Raw genomic sequence first — 21,911 nt, forward strand, 5'->3', positions numbered from 1 at the left:
CAGGTTCTTCTAGCTCTGTTTCTATGATTCTAAAAGTAAAGAAAGTAACTAATGTGTTTAAGATTATGTGAAGAAAATGAAATCATCCCTCACTTATCATTACATTCTTGTTATGTCTTCATCCAATTTGCTGTCATAGTTGAGAGCAGCTAGAGTTAAATGTCTTTCTAATTCACCATTACAATGCCTGGTATGATATAATATGGGATAGCATGCAAATTAACGCTTGGCCTCAATCTATTTCCCTGGACTAAAGGAATTTAGTGTGAATTGATAGACTACAGATTATTCACTGTGGTAAAAGGGAACAAACAGAAAATAATTACGAAAGCTGATTAATGGATATAGCTTCTAATGTTCTGTGTTTAAAAAAATGAAGTTATGGCTAGCTGAAGAAGACTTGGACTTTACTTCAGAGTTCCAAGATGATGGGGCCAGACTGCTTCTTCCTTGCCTATGGCAACTACTCTTCTTCTCAGGGTTCTCTCCTGAGTAGAAGGGTTTCTCTTATAGTTTCATTGCTATGTTGTGCTTCTTCTGGGGCCCATATTTTCCCCATGGTCCCAAGTTGTATGTAGCCTAAACTCTCTGGGGGTTGGGTTGTAACTACACCTGGTACAACTGTGCTAACCAACTGACTTTGCATCCAATGCAAGAATTCCTTGTTAATACCTCTGGTGTATGGCCTTCTCATGGGGGCTGGGGAGGAGCAGGGCAAAGAGGGAAAGAGAAGGAGCTTTATTCTGAAGCTGGTACTTTAATTATTTTTGTGTCCTTTAAATTTTCACAGCTGACTAATTAGCAGATTAGGTAATGAATCTCTAGTGCAATGCTTGGTAATGAAGTATAGTTAAAGGAAGTACATTTGTATGAGCTGGAAAGGGTGGGGTTGACCTACAATATCAGAACATTACTCTTCTTCCTCTTCCTGACCATGCTTCCCATAGCAATAATGGTCATTACTCAACTTCCTGTCTGGAGAGTCCATATTTCCACCTGCTAAAACTAGCAAACTGAACAGCAATGTTCTGATTGTGTTGTTAAACCTGAGCCCTGATTTCATTTACTGAGACCTTTAAAGGAAAAGAAAAGTGTAGATAACCATCAAGATCTTTCAGGAGCAACTATACTCCAGGGAATCTAAGGTCAAAGACAGAATCATCTCTGAAGTAGAGGGATGGTGGTGCTGCCAGACCAAAGTAACGTTTTTTATTCAGGTGAAATTAAGTTAAAATGAGCATAAAAGACAGCTCTAACGGGAAGGCTGTGTCCTAAAAGGGCAACTGGGCCTTGAGATTGGAGGGAGGGAAGGATATTGTTAGGCAGTCAGCCCTAATGTGGAAATGGAATGATCATAGGATCATAGATTCAGGAATAGAAGGGCTCTCAGAGGTTAACCAATTCGATTTTTTAATTTTACCAAAGAGGATACTGAGCTTCCAAATCTACATTCTGAGTTATTCCAATTTCAAGGCTTGGTTCCTAATGGTATAAACAATATTATTCTCATGTACCCATATTGCCTAGTTGGAAGTCTGAGATGGTTTTTCTACTTATATCTCCTGTTCCCATTCCTCATCAATGCTAAGGAAACTAAATGTCTTCTGATTCTTTGTAGATCTCTGATCTTATCTATATTGGTGCTTCTTCCAATGGTGCAAATATACATACATATATACAAATATGCAATACATCCATACCCTTGCTTCCTGTACAATTCTTTCCCATGTCTTCTTGTAAATTTTCCACTGGGAAAATCCTCTGTTTTAGAGGTATCAAACATGCCTTCAGCTCTTGGCAACCACAACACTCTTGAGTGCTGCCTGAATCAGAATAAAATATAATTGGGAAATAGTTAACAACATAAAGTAGCAATAAAACAGAGATAATGTTAATATGTGGCTTTTTAAGTCAATATGCAGGGTAGCTAAATAGTGCAGTAGATAGAGAGCCAGGCCTTGGGTCAGGAAGAATCCTCTTCCAGAGTTCAAATCTGGCCTCAGACACTTACTAGTTGTGTGACCCTGGGAAAGTCACTTAACCCTGTTTGTTTCAGTTTCCTCATCTATAAAATGAGCTACAGAAAGAAATGGCAAACCATCCCAGTATCTTTGCTAAGAAAACTCCAAAAGGGGTCACAAAGAATTGGAAATAACTGAACAACAAGTTAATATACAGGCCACAGGATCTATATATATATGGTTTAGTGGTCTCCATGATACCACTGCTCTGATTCTTTTACCTTGTTATGTGGACTGACTATGAGTTATCTTTTGTTCTTGTTACATGTCCACACTCCGTGCTTTTCCAGTCATAGTTCTCTCTGATAACATCTTTTATACCATTTCTCTTGTGCAGTTCTTGCTCATAATGTATTGCAGCCCATGCACACCTACTTTAAACCCCTTAATTTGCCTTTTCAGTAAGCAAGAACTTTAATTCTTCAGAGATGATTCTGTTTCAAGACTTGAAGCCATAAAACATCACCAGAAGAATATTGTTGTTTTAAAAGTGGGTTTTTGTTTCAGAGGCACTTTGGGGACCCTTAAAGACCCAATTTTAAAAACACAAATTCTCCAAAGGTCTTGCCACTCTTTATCTTTCTTTTCGTTTCTCAGTCCAGATCATTGTCTAGTGTCTGTGCAACAAGATTCCATGGCTTATTCAGCCAACTGCATATCCTAGCCTGGATAATAGTCATTCTTCATCCACTTTTTTTTCCAGTGTGGATGTTCAACACATTCATCATTGATAAAAGTATGAAAAGGGAATAGAAAGGCTTTTACAAGCAATATGTGCTGCAGAACACATATTTGTACTCACAGATGACTAAAAGGCCTAGACAACACAGGTTCCCACTGTACTTATCATTTGTAGATGGTTTTTTAAAAATCATTCGCTTAGTAAAGCAAAATATTGATTAAATGGCTCTCTATGAGTAAGCCCTTAAGCAATTAAGATGTCCCTCTATGCATTAGTCAAAACGATGTGGTGGCTTGAAAGATTAACAACAGAGAAAACTTTGTCTAAACTTTTCTGTTAATACCCATTGAGGCATAAAACAGGGAGCACTGTCCTTGCCAAGGGCGTTTGATACTGTCATGGAGGCAGGTAGGTGGTGCAACGACTGGGGCCCTGAACCTGAAGTCAGAAAGACCTGAGTTCAAATGTGAACTCAGAGACTTTCTAGCTTTGTGACCCTGGGCAAGTCATTTAACCCTATTTGCCTCAGTCTCCTCAACTGTGAGTTGAGGATCATAATAACCCATACCTCACAGGGTTGTTGTGAGGATAAAATGAGATAGTGTTTAGCACAGTGCCTGCCACATAGTAGACACTTACTTAAATGCTTATTCCCTCCCCCTTCCCTTCCCCTGTATGTTCTGTCCAGTACAGCATCCCAACAGAAGAGGGATTCCCTGCAGAGAGATGCTCCTGTTTACATATCACTCAGGATGCATCACAGAGCTTCTTAAATGTTTTCCATCATTCTGAATTACCTAATTAAGCCAAAATAAACAACAAATTAAAAGGAAATTTTAAAATAGAATAAAATAGAACGAGCAGATTTGTTTCATCACAACTGCATATGGTCATTTTGTTTTAGCTGGAATTTTGCATTGAGTCTTTTATAATTCCCAAGTTGAGAAAAATATTAACTGGTCTATCTCCTAGTTGATATCCATCTAATTATAACTTCAGAGAAGAGAGCTTAAGTAGGAACTGAACATGAAGAAAATGCATGTGGACATCCCTAAAATCTTGAAATGGCTATTAAGAATACTAAAACCGCCTCAGACAACACTAATGACATTTTCTCTCAGTCAAAGCCATTCTGATTTCATTTTCTGCCAAACTTCCTTTGAAAGAGGGAGAGGAAAAGGAGAAAGAGGTGGAGAAAAAAATGAAAGAAGAAGAGGAGGAGGAGGAGAAGAGGAGAAGAAAGAGCTAGAGGAAGAAGAGGTAGAGAAGGAAGAAGAAAAAGAAGAGGAGAAAGAGAAGGAAGAAAAAGGAAAAAAGAAAAAAGAACAGAAAGAGGAAGGAGAAGGGGAAGAGAAAGGAAAAAGGAAGAAAGGGAAAAAGGAAGAAAAAGAGGGTGGTGGCAGCACAGAGGCGTTTAAGGCATTGAGAGACATTCGATGACATTGGATTCGTTTTGTATCCATTATTTTATTTCACCTTTACTCCCTTAATAGTCTCCTGGATCTAACCACCTGTGTGTATCTTGGCCATTAGAGGGCACCTGCAAACAACATATGAAGAAAGTCTCTGTTTTCTGCCTCAGTACAAGTCCTTTGTTAAATCTTTGTTTGCAATTGAATGATCTATCCCATTTACTATCCCTTTCCCTGCACCCTCCACACTTTTACTATTAGTCTCTACTTGTCTACTTTTATCTCCCGAACTCTTCTGATGCCCTGTCCTGTTGAAATCAAATCAAGAGGAAAGAATGTGGGCGGAGGCCTCCCAAGATGACAACTGCACTAACCTGTCTTCCCTGCACAGTCATATTATTTGCAGATGAGGAAATGTTTCTTCCTACAGTAGCTCTTTCACCAGAGTATCTCACTCCCACAGTCAGTCTCTGACTATCTGTGGGAATGTTGTCAGTAACTATGGTAGAGACTCTGGTCAGGGGATGGAAAAATCGAAATTCACTTGGAAAGGCAGAAAGAAAAATGACCACTCCACAACTCCAAGATGGGACCCAGATTTGGGGTAGGTTCAGAACATTTTTATTGCATTGAATTTTTTTTTTAATCTTAAAATGTTTGGAAGAATGTTTGGAGAATGAATTAGAAAATTATTTCTTGCTTGTTTTAGTCTCATCTTTACTCCCAGGAGGAGCTGATAATAAGGTGAAGGTGAAAATTCAGGTTTAGCCTTTTTTGTGTGCTTTTTCTTTGTCTGACTGGTAGTTTACCAGACATATTTAGAAAAGAAAAAGTTGTTTTGTTTTTCTATACTTAATCTGGCCAAAAGCCTGGATCACTTATTTGTAATATGAGAAATTAGATAGAAATTAACTAGGTAAACTGCTAGGTTTAGACCTAACTTGCTTTTTCAGTGTTATTCCATCGTATTTTGGTAGGGGACTTCATGGTACCACTGACAACAAAAAATGGATCACTTCTCTTAGGTAAAAAGTCACTGGAACAATATTTGAGTTTTGTTTTATTGAAAATGAAGGACCTCAAGATGATAAATGACTTATTGATTCCATGAAAACAAATATAAGCAGGCATTTTCTGCTAGGGATATATAAATACATTCATGTATACATCCATATACACATATAGCATATAGTTTATATACATATATTATCATAATTTGTAAGGCCTAAAGATATTTAGATATTGAAGCAGAGGTATAGCATAAAGAGCAATGGATTTGGAATCAATGACCTGGGTTCAAGTTCTGGCTTTGTGTGACCTTGTACAAGTCATTTGCCCACAGCACTGCTCAGTTTTCTCATCTGGATGGTGAGGAGTGAACCTAATGATCTCTAAGTTCCCCTTTCGGGTCCAAAATCCTATGCTTGACATCTATGATTGGGTCATAGAATCCTAGATTTATGGATGGAGGGTATCTTAGGCCAATCTATCATTTTACAGGTGGCAGCAGAGGCCCTGAGAGGGGCAGTGACTATATCCAAGATAGTAGCAAATCTTCCACTTCAATAAAGTCTCTTTGCTTCCTCCATGGTAGTGAATTATCAGTCTGTTTAGTTTATTTGACAAGTCCTAGGACCTCCCAAGAGTCCTAAATGCTTAACTCTGAAGGGTTTATGTTTCCCTGGTGACTGGGTTTGGCCTTAAATGGTCAAAAGCACCTTCAGGCATTTTCCTCACTTAATGGTATTTTAAATATTAGTTTAATTGTCAGTGACTGGAGGAGTTCCTTCTGTAGCGATCAACTTATTTTTTCCTGTTGATTAAAAGTTTTGTTTTTATTTTTGTCTAGTACAAAATTACCTTTTAAATTTTTAATGAAGGAAATAATAACAAGTTTTGCATAGCAGATTTGCAGTTTCATGTGCAATCATCTCTTTTTGTTGTATTATGTTATGGAAGTACTTGCTTTATTCCATAAATTAAAAATGAAATAAAATTTTTAAAAATAAAATTAAACAATAAAAATTAAGATCTTCTTGGAAAAAATAAAGGAAATGTGACTATCCAATGAAACAATTTATTTAGAAAAATCACAGATTCCAAATTAGAAGGGGTCAAGGCCCTTTCCAAACCTGTATAAGAATCCACTCTGCAGTATTCTCTAAAGCGACTGCTGTTAACATGTATACAGAATGTTGTTTAATTCTCCTTACCAAACTACCTTTGTAATATAAGCATGACTACCCATTAAGAGGCCACACAAATAATACTGTATAAATCTTTTGACCTGTTTTATTAAATAAAACTTCAGTCAAAGGAGATTTGAAAATGCCGAGTCTAGGCCACGCCCTCAGTTGGTGCTGAGTAAATATTTTTGATGATTATATGAGAAGATGCTAGCAGTATTACTAATACTGGATAGAGACCTAAGTTAGAAATAATAAGCTAGCACACCTGAGTCACAATCCTTGCTAGGGAAGCGGATTTGGATTTGAAGTCAAGAGATCCAGATTCAAAGTCTAACTTACATAAGTGTCATAGCATATGTGGCCGTGATCATGAGCAACTCACCTTCACCCTCATCTCTTCATCTATAAGATGGCAACACCATTGTTTGTACGGTGTCCTTCATATGGTTCTTCGGAATAAAATGCTTTGAAACGTTAAAGTTATTAAGAAATACAAATAGGAGTTATTATACATCCTGACCCTGGAAAACATGCCTGGTTTTCCCCTCCTTCCTAAAAACTCCCTGCTAGAACAGTTTGTCTTTCTTTTGTCCCAACTACATTCTTTCTTGTGACCTATGATTGTAGAGATATTATTGCCCCATTCTCCCATTAGTCTGAAAGCATGCTTCCTCAGAGTATGGATGGTCATCTTTCTTCTTTGTCTTCACAGAGCCTTTTATCTAACAAAAATTTTTGAGCACAGTGTTTTTTTAGCTAAAGCATTGTTAACCACTCTGGGCCCTGAATAGCTCCCTCTTTTTCTCTCCTTATTCAGTGTGAGACCTGTGATGTTTACAGAAGGAGCAGCTGCAGAGACCAGTTTTTTTAGGGTTCCTATGGGCTATATGGCCATAGAGACAAAGGTGATGTAAATAAACACTTTACTTCAATATCTTTTCCCAGAAAGCGCACAGGGGTGCGCTGGAGCCAGTGTGAACCAGCTCATGAGTGATTGTGAAATTTTTCAGTGTGAGAATTTACATCTCAGAAGTCAATAAACTATGGGCTCAGAAATCAAGAGCTTGATTTATTATTTTGTTGGTTATCTTGACTTAAGAAAATGATAAGGAAAATATTAATGATGCATATTAAATTTTTAAATGTCTTTTTTTTTTCTGGAGAGATAGTTGTTGAACAGTAAATAGCACATCCCTGGTTATAAGGATAAATATATTTAGTATACACACTTGGATTTTTGTTATCTGTTTTATTCTGATCTCCTTTACCACATCTTATATATAAGACTTCATCTTTTATTTTCTTAAAATGTCCATAATTGTTTTGGATGAGTTCAGAGTCATTCATTCTACAAGAATGGTGCTATGTCTTTGTGGAGGAAAGAGTAAAGGAAAACCCTTTAATATAAATATAGAGCAATTAAAAGGATCCAATTATTACCCTACAAATATATAAATAAAATTAAAATCAGGCAATCACATAATCAGTCTCTTTAATGATCAAATGAATGAAAATTATAATAATTGGAGGCACTTCTTCACATTTTTCAAACTTAATTTTATAACTATGGGCTATTTTTCCTAAAATACAAAAACATATACTTTGCATATGGAATTGTAAATTTTTGGAATCAGAACATACTAACAGCATAGGATTAGAATTATTAAAATATCTGATTTTTGACTCAGTAATATACCTTTAGGTGTATGCCCTAAGAATATTTTTTTTAAAAAAATATCTCATAGAAACATATAGCAATGAGGCATAATACACTGCTAGTATCCAAAGTGGTGGCCAGGGTCTCCTGGGGGGATGGGTCTACTTCAAAGAGGTTTGTGATCAACTAGTAAAAGGACAAGAAGCCAAGAAGCTAGGTCATTTGCTATTTTCCTTATGATACCTAATAATGGGACTTGTTTCCATCACAACCACACACCTTTATCCTTTATCTTCTAGCCTTTCCCCACCATGCCCCTTCTTTCCATTGTATATAAGTTCAAAACCTCCTCCCTTCTTTAGTGGGAGCTGGCCCCTCAGGAAAAGTCCCCCTGCTCCAGCATTCCTATCCCCCTCTCTTTTAGGTCACTTCATGAGTGTTGCAGGGACCCTCTGGGGTATGGGTGGACAGTCAGCAGTAAGAACCCTGCCTTCCGCCCCTTTAATTTTGGGTACAACAGAATGGATCTGTACAAATTAAAAAGATATAGTTAAATCAGAATATGCACAGTCCATCTTCCTGCTCTGCATCTCTACGCACATACCCATCTTCCTCCTCTTTCAGTAAAGGTCACCACCGTCCTTCCAGTCGCTTAGGTTGTTATCTTGTCTTTCCTTCTTCCACATTTCTCATGTCTATCCCATTACTCACACAACCATCAGCCTCAAGCCCAAATTACCTTTTCCCTGGACTATGATAATAGCTTCTTAAATGTCCCCCCTGTCTCAGGTCTCTCCCTACTCCACACAGCTGTCAGGGTGATAATCCTGCAACGAAGGCTGATCATGCCACTGTCCTACTCAGTAAACTCCAGTGACTTGCTGGTAATTCTGAGGGTCAATAACATTATATACTTTTTATTTGCTGTATTTTGTATGTTTTATAATGTACATCATTACTACTAGTAGTAAATGTGTATGATTCATAAATAAGTAAATGCAGACATTAGGGATGCATGATCAATCTTATTTTATCTTATTTTTACTGATGGAGTGGTTTTTAAAAGTTTGAGACCCCTGTTGGAGAACATTGGACTCAGAGTCAGGAAAGACCTTGGTTCAAATCCTGCCTCTACCACTTACTAGTTTACTGGCCAGGGGCAAGTTATGTGATCCCTCTGAGCCTCTGTTTCCATCTCTATAAAATGGGGATTGTGACAGGAATATCTTTCATAGGGACATTATGAATCTCAAATGAGAAAATATATTGAAGTGCTTTGAGGTTTGTCAAATGGTATAAAAAAACTCAGCTATTATTGTTATAGAAGTGGTTGTTGGTTGTTTTTTTTTTGTAATGGTGAAAAACTGAAAATCTATCAATTGAGGAATACTTGAATATATAATTTATTACTTGAATGGAATTGTTGTTTATTCACTCATGTCATGTGACCCTGTGAACCATAGCATACCAATACTGTCCAAGCTAAAGATACCATTTCCTTCTCCAGTGGATTAAGGCAAACAGAGGTTAGGTGACTTGCCCAGGACAATACAAGTAGTATACAGTAGTGTCTGAGCCTGGATTTGAACTGAGGTCTTCCTGACTCCAGAACCAGTAAGTACTCTATCCACTGAACCATTTGAGTGCTTCCATGGCAAATAATGGGTTAAGTGACTTGCCCAGATTCTCACATACACACACAACTATTAAGTGTCTGCAGCCAGATTTGAACTAATGTCTTCCTCTCTTTAGGTCCAGTGCTCTATCCACTGAGCTGTCTTCTTGCTCCACTAATTCCATTCTAATGGGATACCATAACACAATTAGGAATAACATATATGAAAAATATAGATACATATAGAATGATTTACACAAAATGAGGTAAAGCAAAAAGAGAATTTTTTAAAATGCAAATTAGAAATTTATAAATGAAAAATGTATATACACATCCATGAGTAAATATACAAGTAAAATGGAAGAAGACAGCAGGTGTAACTGATAAAGTAGTTATAACTATTTATGGGTTCCTTTCTAAAAGCAAAAACAATTTAAAATCTTTCTCTTTTATTGTTAAGAGCAAGAATTTGTAAGTTTCAGTTCTGGAAAAGCTGCCATGAGTTGCATAACACAATGGAGATTGATTGTTGATGTATTCGGGAATCTTAGTTCAAGTCTTACCTTCTCTGCAAAGCCTTCCAAGAATGTCTCAACCCTCTTGTGAACTCCCCTCACTCGTAAATGTCCTGGTGCTTATGGTCTGTACAGCTTCTTTGGCATTCGCTGCCTTATATCATTTATCTTACATCATGCCCTTTCTCTCCCTAGGGCCTGCTGTGGGCTCTCTATTACTAGTGTAGTACTCTCTTACTGAATAGACACTTGGTATGGATTTGATAGTGATGGTCTTCTAATATTTGAAATCCAGTATGTGACTATAAATCAGGGATTCGTAACCTAATATTCAGGAATGTGGTTTTTATTTTTAATATTGTGATAAACTCTATTCTAATACAATTGGTTTCTTTTGTTATCCTATGCTTTTTATCTTATACATTTAAAAGCATTATTCTCAGAAGGGGTTTATAGGTTTTACTAGACTGCCATAACAGTAAAAAATGTTTAAAACACCTGCTAAAAATAGAGACACAATATATAAAGTAATGAGGCAGATTGTGTATGGAGCCAATTTCATTGCTTTATAATCCTACATTATATTTGAATTATGATTATTTTTTAAATTTCGGGGGCATACTCATGGCCCCAACAGCAGGTCTGGGGTATATGGTGGATAATGCATCAAGGATTCCTATACATTATAGAAATGTAGGGACAGGGTTATAATCAGTCATAGCCCAGTTCCTTTTCAGCAGATTTGATAGTATTGTCCTTTGTCTATGATGTCTATTTAGGATCTGTCCCTCTTCCCCCTCCAAGGCATCATCTAGGGGCTCTCAGCTAGTGCAATGTTAATCTGAGACCTAAAGATCTTCCCCACCCATTAATAGGCCTGCCCGTTAAAGGAAGCTTGATTAGGAGAGGCCCACACCTTCTGTTGATTTTCTAATGAGGCACTGGTTCTCAAGGGTTGTGATGTCCTCTGGCTCTGAAAAGTGTGTGAATACTCTGAGGTGAGGTTTTACTTTGGGGCGTACTCACTGGAAGTGCTTGTTTGGCCAGACGAGACTCTGGGCAGCCGCTAAGGAATCCCTTGGCTTTGAAAACCCAGATGTTGGTGCTTCTCTCTCAACTATGTATGTATGGTCAGACAGCTGGATCTGTCTGTTGGTCTGTGATGTATGTTGTGCGCTTACAGTCAGACAATTGGAAACCCTGTCTGCTGGTTGATCTTTGTTTCTGTTTGCATTTTCTCTGAAGTTCTGGGTACTAACTTTTTTCCTCTGAACTAAGTAAAAGATATATGTGCTTGATAAAAGTGATTGTTGACCCCTCAAAAGTTGTTTTCCTTTTAGAAAATCAGAGCTAAGAACCTGTACAGCAGGCCCTCCTGTGTATGTCAGGGTCCTTGCTGATACAGCTAGCTTACACTCATTTAGAGACTCAGTGACTGTTCTCACTTATCATGTCATCTATGCATCTCTTATACTGACAAACTTGAACAAAATCTATTCCTTGTACAAGCTTGAATTCAAGTATATTATCAAAAACACTAAAAATGCTTACATTTTATTTTTCCTACACCCCCCATTCAATAGCCTGCTGTAGCTCTTAAAAGAGAATTTGAATAAATACAGCATCTGTTGGATGTCCCCATATTTTAGTCACTGTTGTGTTTTTGTTTCCATGTGAACATTGTTTTTTTTGTGCCTTTTGCTCCATGGTAAGGCCCAGCAACAAGTCTGTTCCAAAGAACAATATTTGTCCTACTTTAAAAAGGTGATTTAAGTTCTTTGTCCTAGAAGTTTTCCAATGAAGTTGTTTGATGATCTTCCTTCTAAAATTTAAAAGTGCCTTAGTGTACCAAAAATGTCATTTTTCCTAGGAATCACACAAGAGGGGCAATCCATTTTGGATAAAGGGTGAGCCTTGGTCAGAAAGACCTGTACTAAAGATCTGCCTCTATAAATTAGCAATAAAGGCTTGTTGAACTGAATTGGGGAAGTTATTTTGCAAAAACCAAAGGAATTGATTGTCCATTGTTTTAAATATTAAGTTGATGTTCAGGTGGCATTGATCTAGATTATTTCCCTATGATATAGAAAAGAATTCCAGAATGAAGAGAGGCCCCTTCTTGTTGAATTGGTTTTCTATATTTCAGTGTTTAATGTTCCTTTCTTTCTTAATATTTTACATATTTTAAAATGTTCCATATTTTTTGCAAATACTTTTTGAACCAAAACATGTGACCTTTTTGTACAAGTAGCTAGTTGTTGCAGTGATACAGTATTGTTTCTGGAGTCAGGAAGACCCAAGCTCAAATCTGGCCTCAGATACAGCTGTGTGAACCTAGACAAGTCACATAACCTCTGTTTGTCTCTGCTTTTTCTTCTGTTGTAAGACTCAAATGAGATAATAATTGTAAATAATTGTAAAGAACTTAGCATGGTTAGTTCCTGGTGTATAATAGGAGCCTAATAAATGTTTTAATTTTTTAAATAATTTTTTGCATACAAGGAAAAATTGTTTCAGATTTTTGCATCAAATGACCACTCTACTATGTGATTTTCAGATATACCTGGGCTACCATGCTTTAGAAAGCAGTAATCAAAAGACTAACACAATTAGCCCAACTGTAATTTAGAATCTTGATCTTTCAGAGTCATTCACTATCTTCTATTTTCATAGCTGTACATATTTTAGAAACATTCCTTAAGTAAGCCGTGTTAGAATTGTTTCTTGCTGTGATCCCCCTGACCACCTTCCCTTCTAGTCAACATAGAAAGCAATTTATAAGTAGCCAGTATAAAGTAGCAATAGCAGAAGGTAAGATTACAAAGCAGAGTCTAGAAATCATGTATGTTCAGTTGGTCCAATCATGTCTGACTCTCCATGACCCCATTTGGGGTTTTCTTGGCAACTGGAGTGGTTTGCCATTTCCTTCTCCAGCTCATTTGACAGATGAAGAAACTGAGGCAAAGAGGGTTAAGTGATTTGCCCAAGGTCACTCAGCTATCGTAAGTGCCTGAGGCCACATTTGAACTCAGGTCTTCCTCACTCCAAGCCCAGTGCTCTATCCACTGCACCACCTAGCTGCCTAGAAATCACATAATCATATATTAATCTAAAATAACATCCTGGTAATATCTGCCAAATCAGGGGAAGCCATCTAGGTTTTGTTCTCCAGGTCCTTTGGTCCTATGATATGTTAACCTCAGATAAATTCCAAACATCCAGTAAGACCAGCAGAACAGCAAAGGGTGCTGATAATTTTGAGATGATGTGGACTTGTTAACTTTAAAGTTTTACTGTCAGCTTTGAGATTATCTGGATATGTTAATGAACTAGCCCAAAGTGGCACAGATAAGAGTTAGTGCAAAGGCAGGGAAGCTTTGGCCTCAAGGCCAAATGTGACCCTCTAGGTCTTCAAGTCTGACCCTTTGACTGAATAAGGAGGGTCACACTTGAGGACCTAGAGGGCCACATGTGGCCTTGACGCTATAACTGCCCCACCCCCTGAAGTCTGTTCTTCAAATTCCTGCCCAACCCTACCTCCCTGGTCTGCTTCCATTTCCATTGGGACCATGCTGCCAAGTGCACCCAACTCTAATCCATGGTTATGTGAATGATTACGTGTGCTTTTCGCCTTTCCCAGAAAAGCCAAAGTAAAATGGGTAGGGGTACAAGCAAACCTAGTTTATTCTGACTCCATACCTAATGATCTTTCAATTAAACAACACTGCCTTTCAAACAGCCCAATATAGTTTTCTTCTCTGGTAATGTATTTCTTTAAGTACTCTGTTTAGGTATTTCTAAATGATTTTTAAATGCCTTTAGTCAAATAAATATTGTAAAGTCTGGCTGTGGAGTCAGCACTAAGTCTGACCCAGAATCAATGAGACAAATGGTAATGATGCACATGAGCAGACTGAGGAGATTTGGCCCAGGCAATCAGTGTGTGGTGGGTTTTGGTTTTTTTTGTCTCTTCTTCCCTTTCCCCCAGCCCTGAAGCCTTTTGAGGCCTGCGTTGGTGGCAGTTTGCCAACTTTTGTATCAAAACTGCAGATTTCACTTTGGAACCAAGGAATGGCTTTAGTCACTTGTTAATCTTAGGTTAAACTCCACAAGTGACCATTTACTGATGCGTCTTAAAAGCCCCATTTGCTCGTATATCATGTCCCTCTCTCTACACCTTTACCTCATTCTGTGGATTGATTTCTGGGTAACAGACTCCATCATGATGCCAAATGCTCGAAGGGAGCTTTGAGCCAACTAGGCTTTGAAAAATTAATGATAGATTATTGGAATGCGAAGATGGTTTTATAAGAGCTTTTGAACCTAAATCTGTGAAAAATGAGTGTGGACCTGCAGTAATAAACGCACCCGAGGTAAGCATTTTTTCTAAAATATGTTCTTGGCTTTTTCTCTGTTGTGTATCTATCTCTGTTTTTGCTGATGGCAGTGCTGCTATGTTTCTTTTAAAAACTGAGCTCCAAAGCCATTACAAAGATCATTTCTTTGTCCTTTAACCTTGTCTTAGCAGTCTTGAGAGGTTTTTAAAGAACAAAAGTACTTTTTTTAAATTAACTGAAAATGTAGGTGTTATGAAATACAGTGTGTTCCAAAAGTCTTATTGCAGTTTCATGCTTCAATAGCTTAAATAATAGCTTTTAATATATACTTAATACTAATAAATTTAATATAATATAATGTTAATTATAAATAATACAAAATGTAATATACATAATATTTAATAATAGCTTTTAAAAATTAATAGCTATTAAAGCTTGAAACTGCACCAAGACCTTTGGCACACTGTATATTAATCTGGTTTTTTTTTATTTGGTAAACATTTAATTTCTCTAATCAACACTTTGTTATGGTTTATAGTACTTTTAAAAGAGATTTTTGTTAAGTTGTCTTATGAGGGTTGACTTAAGTAGGGATGCCTTTCATCATTTATGTATTAAAAACTTTTATATGTATTTTCTCAAAAAGCAGAATATGGACTTTAGTTGGTATGTGTTTGTAAATGAAGCAACTAAAATGAGTTAAGAAATACTGATCCTGGAAGTTAAATAACTTAGGTTTCAGCTACTTATGACCACAGAATTATTTGACATCTTATAAACAAATAAATGGAAAATACCTAATTTGGGATCTACTTATACCTTTCCTTTTTAAGTTTTCTTACTTTATATGCTTGTGAGTGACAATAAAAATCAGTCTTCCATCCATCTAGATTTCATTTAGTAATACCTCTCCCTTTCTCTTATAGGATGTGTCATTTCCAATTGGCCCCACTAGAGGCAATTAGATTTTCAGGGGATTGGCATTAAGTGAGTCATAGATCTTTCATCAGAAGGGGAAGAACTGATGTAGTTATAATAGGAGATGATTATGATAAATTCAGCTTTTTTCTTCTTCAAAAAAATGTTTTCTTTAATATCTACCCAAACAGATGGCTCCCTATATTTGCTTTCTTTTATTTGAAGTCAGTGAGTTGTATATTTTCTTTTCCCCATCTAACCTTCCTTCTCTTTGAGATGAAAAATTCCATCTCTCATGTATAATTAAAATTTTCTCCTATAGAAGGATCCTTGAGGATAATGAGGGATATATTTTATAATTAAATTGCTAGAAAAATAGTTAAACAAATGTCATGATTTTCTGGGCTTTATGAAATTCACTCTTCTCTTTCCCTTTTTACAAATAATTCCATCTGAATTGAGTCCAGGATTCACATTTACCTTTTAATTGAATGAAATCTTTTTTTTTCTTTGACTGCCAGTATTTCACTGCATTTTATATTAACCTCAGAAATTAAGCAGATATATATATATACATATATACAGAGAGAGAGAGAGAGAGAGACTAATTTTAATGATCTCTTGTTCCACAATTGGAAGCATTTAATTCCTCAGGTACCTCATTGTTTATTCTCTTGTTGTTGGAAGCCTCTGGTGAGAAGATCAAAGTGCTAGAAAAGAATATATAAATATGTGTGTGTGTGTGTGTGTGTTCTGTTAATTGGTATGATTTCAGGTTAGAGGATCTGTTTCCCAAAAAAAATATCTCTCTGGCCTGGCATGGCATCACCTTCTTTAGTGTCTTATGGTTCTTAAAAGTGCCTTCTTTGGGTTAAAGCACAAAGGCAAAGCATTGTCTCCAGGAGGCCGCTATTAGAAAGCATTTGTATTAGCTGAGAAGGAGGACACGCAAGAAGAGAGAACCTCTTAAAATTTTAGAATTTAGAAAAATTTAGAATCTTAGCATAGGAAGGAACTCTCTAGCAAATGCATACATCCCTCCATCTGTACCACGTCTATCAGCAATAAATCAGTTTTTATCCCTCTAGGTCTCTTTCACTATCATATTAACATGAATCTGTTTAGTTGATCTCTTGAATTCATGACTATGATGAGTAAAGTATAGGAATAATTTATTTCAAGGTAAGATAGGACTCTGGATGATGAACAGTCTAGAAAAGACAAGGAACATTAAAAGAGTCCTAAGTAATATTTAGAATATTGGGATCAGGTAAGGGAATATGGAATAGGAAAGGGGAATTAGCCAAGGTCAGAATTCTCTTACATCAATTCTACCTGAGCCAGACCTGGAGGCTCCTAATACTACCACCACTATACTCGGGAATGGAGGGTGGAAATTGCCTGAGGGCTAGAATTCAAATTAGGTCACTGGTGAGTGCCATATTTTTTCTGTACAGCTAGAAGAGAATTCATTTGCTTTTCCTCTTTGACCCACTGGCACTTTTATTTATATTGGCCATGGCAATGCTTATGGAAGATTAACTAATACAATTTTTTTAGAAAAAAAGGAAAAATGTTCTTCATTTAAAGGCAAAGTAGACTCCTTGTGCTGCTGAATTGGAAATTCAGTACCGTAGGTGCCTCCTGCTAGTTGATGATCATAATTCTTTCCTCTTTTTATATTATATATAATATATAATCACTATAATTAGTGATTATATCATAATATTTTGATACAGTGACTTTTTGATAAAAAGATAAGAATATTTGTTGCTTTGACAATTCATTAAAATTATCACCACCCTGTGGCTAAGATACCAATACTCCAATGGTATTTCCATACCTCAATGAATCCATGACCTCAGGATAGGAGTATTTCCTCCATTGGTGCTAATGGCCACCCAGCTATACCCTCTTGTCCATGTTCCCTCTAAGATCCTCCATAGGATCCACCTAACATTCTAGTTATCTTTCTTTAGTTATCTTCCTCATGGGTACTAGTGCAACACTTTGAGAATCCATGTTATTCCATTCTCTTGGCATGTAACCAATCCAAGTCCTTTTCTAATCTCAAATTTACACAGTGATAACTCCTGCAAATGTTCCTGAGTGAAGGTCACTGTTGGGAAAATGCTACATAAACTACATTGTTGTAAAAATAAACTTTCTTGAACTTGTTTTTTGAGAAATTTTAGAAACCTTGAAAAAAATAAAATTCCTGTTAAGAAAGAACAAAGTATCTTTATAGTGCTGAAATAAGGCTTGAGATTTAGATATCTTAGATTCTGGTCCTGACTCTGTTATTAATTTGCCGTATAACCATAAACAAGTCATTTCACCTCTCTGTGCCTCAGTTTCCTCATATATAAAATAATCGTAATAACACTATAGCTAACATTTCTATAATGCTTCAAGGTTTGCAAAGCACTTTATAAATATTATCTTATTTTATCCTCAAAACAACCCTGGGAAGTAGGTGCTATTATTTTACAGATGAGGAAATTGAGGCAGATAGACATTAAGTAATTTGCCCAGGGTCACATAGTTATCACAGGAAGGGTTTTAACACAGTTCTTCCTGGCTCCAGGTCCTACAGTTTATCTACTATGCCATCTATATGACCTGTGAAGTCCCTCCCAATTCTGAAGACCTACAGTTCTAAACATTCATAAGGTAATTTTAAGTTCTCTCCTCACCTTGCCCAGTTTTTACAAAATGGTAAGGGGAAAATGGTTGCTTCCAGATATTTAACAGAAATGGTGCTATAGGTGATGCTTTCTCAGACAGCTAGGTGGTACAGTGGATAGAGTGCTGAGCCTGGAGTCAGGAATACTTGAATTCAAATCTGGCCTCTGACATTTGTAGCTGTGTGACCCTAAACAAGTCATTTATACCTGTTTGCCTCAGTTTCTTCATCTGTAAAATGAGCTGGAGAAGGACATGGCAAACCACTCCAGTATCTTTGCCAAAGAAATCCTATATGAGGTCACAAAGAGTCATACAGGACTGAAACAACTGAACAACAAATGCTATAGGGAAGACTTAAGTGATCAGTTGTTAGGAGGGAATATTAAATGGAAAGGTAGTAAAAGTAATATATCCAGTAGGTACAGATAATGTTCTGGTTTTCCATTTCATTTCCCCATTTGTCAGTCTACTGGTGCTTCATTGTCAGAAGCTGGAAGGTGACTGCATTACCACGACTCCCCAATAGTCAGTGGTGACAAATAACTTCTATTAGTCAGCCAAAGTAACTGGGTAAGAAATTTTATTCTTTTTACCTCTTAATGATCAATCAGTATATTGAACTAAAGACTATACTTAACTCAGACCCTTAAATAATCTGCCAAGTCATTGCTTCCATTGCTGTAAGCAAATCTTACTATAAATTTCAGGTAAATAGTCTCCCATCTTTTACCTGAAATCAGTAATGTCAAAAGGCATGTAAAGGCAAGCTTTAGCTGGGTACCCCATGAGTTGCATGGAATCTAACCTGCAACTGCATAGGTGAACATCAATGTGGTTTTTGTATTTTTGCTACTATGCCAAGAGCAAAATAAAAAGTTGGAGGATTTCTGTCTTATCTAAAGTTGCCTATTTGGAAAATATAGCTTTATTACAAAATCAACTGGATGTGGTATCAAATGAATTCTTTATCTACAAAGCATTAGTCTGTGAAGCTTCAACTGTTACCACCCTTTATTTATTTCTTGAGAGTAGTGAGTCTTTGAATATACTGCCTAGGAAAAGATGCACATGAAGATGCCAACTTCTAATTCTCCTGATTTTTGCAGTCAGCCATAGGCATTCTATTTGGGCATATTTCATTCTTCATCTACAAATGATATCCACTCATTCCAGCCAGCTGCCTTGCAAATGTGTTCTCACAATGGGAACCATACATGACTGTTATAATTGCCAAAAAAAGCAATTTCTAATGCATATTCTACAAATACAACTTTCCCTCATATAAAAAATGGCATTATTATTATTACAATAATTCTATTAATGGAAGACCTACACTCCATCGAAGTCACCAGTGTCTCTGAGCCCTTGCTATTAGTCCAATAGAGCAATGGACCTGTGGTTCCATTGAGGTAAGCATTCCCTTCCAACAAAGCACATCATAATCATCCCATAAATCCAGATCAACCTTTGTCCATATCCTTTCATAATTTCTCCATGGGAGTTCACCTAACATGCTAGGGGTCTTCCTTGCCTCCTCTTCATCACAGAGATACCAATGGTAAACACAAGCTGTAGCTGGGTGATAACTCCGCCATTGAAACTTGACTAGATTGTCATCTCTTTTGATATATTTCTTTGATGACCTCTTTCATTCTTCTTCTACATTTTTTGTAGCATGTTAGTCTGCCCACTCCATAATGAACCTCTCTTTTTCCTTGGAAGATACTCAAGTTTTCACCATCTTCCTTTATGACCACATAGGCATTAAAGTCATCGAGATTTGGCATGTTAATTTCACTAAGAGAGTTCTCACAAATTCATCATAGAATTTCTCTACTTTTTCATCCCTTGTGACAGATATTGACACATAAGCTGCATTTCTTTTGTGATCCTCTTTTTGTAGACACTTATTGTGGCCCTTAGGGTATATGCTTCCCCATTATATGAAGTGCTTATTGAGAGCTGGAACTACTTTTTCTTTCTTTCTTTCTTTGTATTTCTAACACTTAACACATTACTAGGCACATAGTAGATTTTTACTAAAGCTAGTTAACTGACTGAACTTTGCAAAATTAGATGAATAAGATGTCCTACAAAAAAAGATGTTTCTTGCTGGTTTCAGATATGTCATAAAACCAGTTCCACAAACTCCTTTATTTGCTTGCCCCAAAAGAATCTGAACTATTCCCTTACATTTGGCTGTAACCTCCTTTTGTCTTATGGTTTCATTGATAACAAAAATACCTCAAATGATATGATTGGGCTCCTCCAGCAGTATTTCTATTCACTGGACAAGGATTTAGGTATTGATAATGCTTACAACTAAGCAGTTTTATAAACTATCTAGAACTGTATTGATCTTAGGACCCTTGGCCCCTTGTTTCCCCTTTCTGCTCAGGCCTCGTTCACTCAAATTAAAGTCAACTGCAAGTTCTATCATCTCCCTGATGTCATCATGGTCCTCTTCAAAAACAAAGGACAAACACAACAACAATCCCTTTCTGTTACTGTTACTACAGAAGCAGAAGGAGATTCTACAGTAACCAAGGCCACATTGTGGTTTTCTGTGTTTTATGGGCTGCTGTGACCAAAAAGTGCATGATCATATGGTCAGTCTACTAACCTTTCCATTCTTAGATTGTCAGGATCACATTCAAAGTCTTTCCTTTGTAGAACCCGACAGGATTTGTATTTCACTTGCACAGTCTTTGAGAGCCTCCATGACAAAATTGAGGCATGAATGGGGGACTTTGGGTAGCACTTGCTTTAGGACTAGAATTTGTCTGACAGTTCCTTTGAGTGACACATAACATGAATACATACTGAGATATACTCTGTCTTTGTGTACCAGACATCATATATATATATATACATATATACATATATATATATACACACACACATGATTTAAGGACAGTATGGAAAGAAGGTGGATATGAAAGAAAGGAAGGAGCTACGAAATTGGATTCAGTCTGGCATCACTTTAGGATTACGGCATCAAAGATCCAGAGCTCAAAAGGACTCCGCAGGCCATGTAGTCTAAACCCTCATTTTACAGATAATGAAACGGAGATCAGGGAGATTAAATAGAGAGGAAGAAAAAGTAAGAAGACAGGGAAGGGCCCAGGTTGGGAAGAGTTTTACATTTGATCTTGGAGATAATAGGGAAACCACTGCAACTCCATGAGAGGTATACTAGTCTACTAGACACAAGCCTTTCCATTCTTAGTGTGGTTAGAGCTACACTTAAGAAAAATCACCTTGGCAGCTGAGTGGAGGTCTGATTGGAGTGGAAGAAACTTTTGATAGGGAGAACCTTTAAAAGAGTATTGCAGAAAATGGCTGAACAGTCATGGTATATGAATATCAGAATACTATTTTGCTATAAGAAATAGATGGATAGTTTCAAAGAAAACTGGGGAGATTTATATGAACTAACACAGAGAGAATTTAGCAGAACCAATATTGTAAAATTTTGGAACACTTAAGAACTCTAATCAATGTAATGATCAACTGTGATTCCAAACACCAGTGATGCTCATCTCATGAATTCAGCATGTCCAAAAAAGAATTCATTATCTTTTCCCAAAATCTTACCCTTTTCTCAACTTTGCTAGTCCTTGCAAGGGCCTGCTATATCCCACTCAACCATGTTAACAATGATTGGTCTTCCTGCTTCCTCTCCCTAGTCCAATATCTCAGCTCAATCAATTCCTTCAACCAGCTGCCAAGGTGATTTTGCTAAAATTCAGATCTGACCATGTCACTCCCCTTTTCAATAAACTCTAATGGCTCCCCTATTGCCTCCAGAATCAAATATAAGATCCTCTGGCTTTTAAAACCCTTTGTAATGATTTCATTTTAGTTTTCCAGTCTT

At 36.9% G+C, this 21,911-nt stretch overlaps 1 protein-coding gene across 3 annotated transcripts in view; it reads left to right on the forward strand.

Annotated features, from left to right (window-relative positions):
* The window catches only part of PLEKHG1 (pleckstrin homology and RhoGEF domain containing G1), a 286,940-nt gene that overhangs the window by 130,089 nt on the left and 134,940 nt on the right, over positions 1 to 21,911 (forward strand). The window contains exon 1 of one of the 3 annotated variants that reach the window (XM_072643693.1): positions 4,528 to 4,719. The exons of 1 other annotated variant lie outside the window; for it this stretch is intronic. In XM_072643693.1, coding sequence (XP_072499794.1) covers positions 4,602 to 4,719 — 118 coding nt within the window. In that variant the 5' untranslated portion in view covers positions 4,528 to 4,601. Of the gene's footprint in view, positions 1 to 4,527; positions 4,720 to 14,146; positions 14,465 to 21,911 lie in introns of those variants that run through there. One more of the 3 variants, XM_072643696.1, reaches the window with a different exon arrangement.

This window comes from Notamacropus eugenii, chromosome 2 (assembly GCF_028372415.1).
Source record: "Notamacropus eugenii isolate mMacEug1 chromosome 2, mMacEug1.pri_v2, whole genome shotgun sequence".
In the NCBI taxonomy this organism is placed as follows: Eukaryota; Metazoa; Chordata; class Mammalia; order Diprotodontia; family Macropodidae; genus Notamacropus; species Notamacropus eugenii.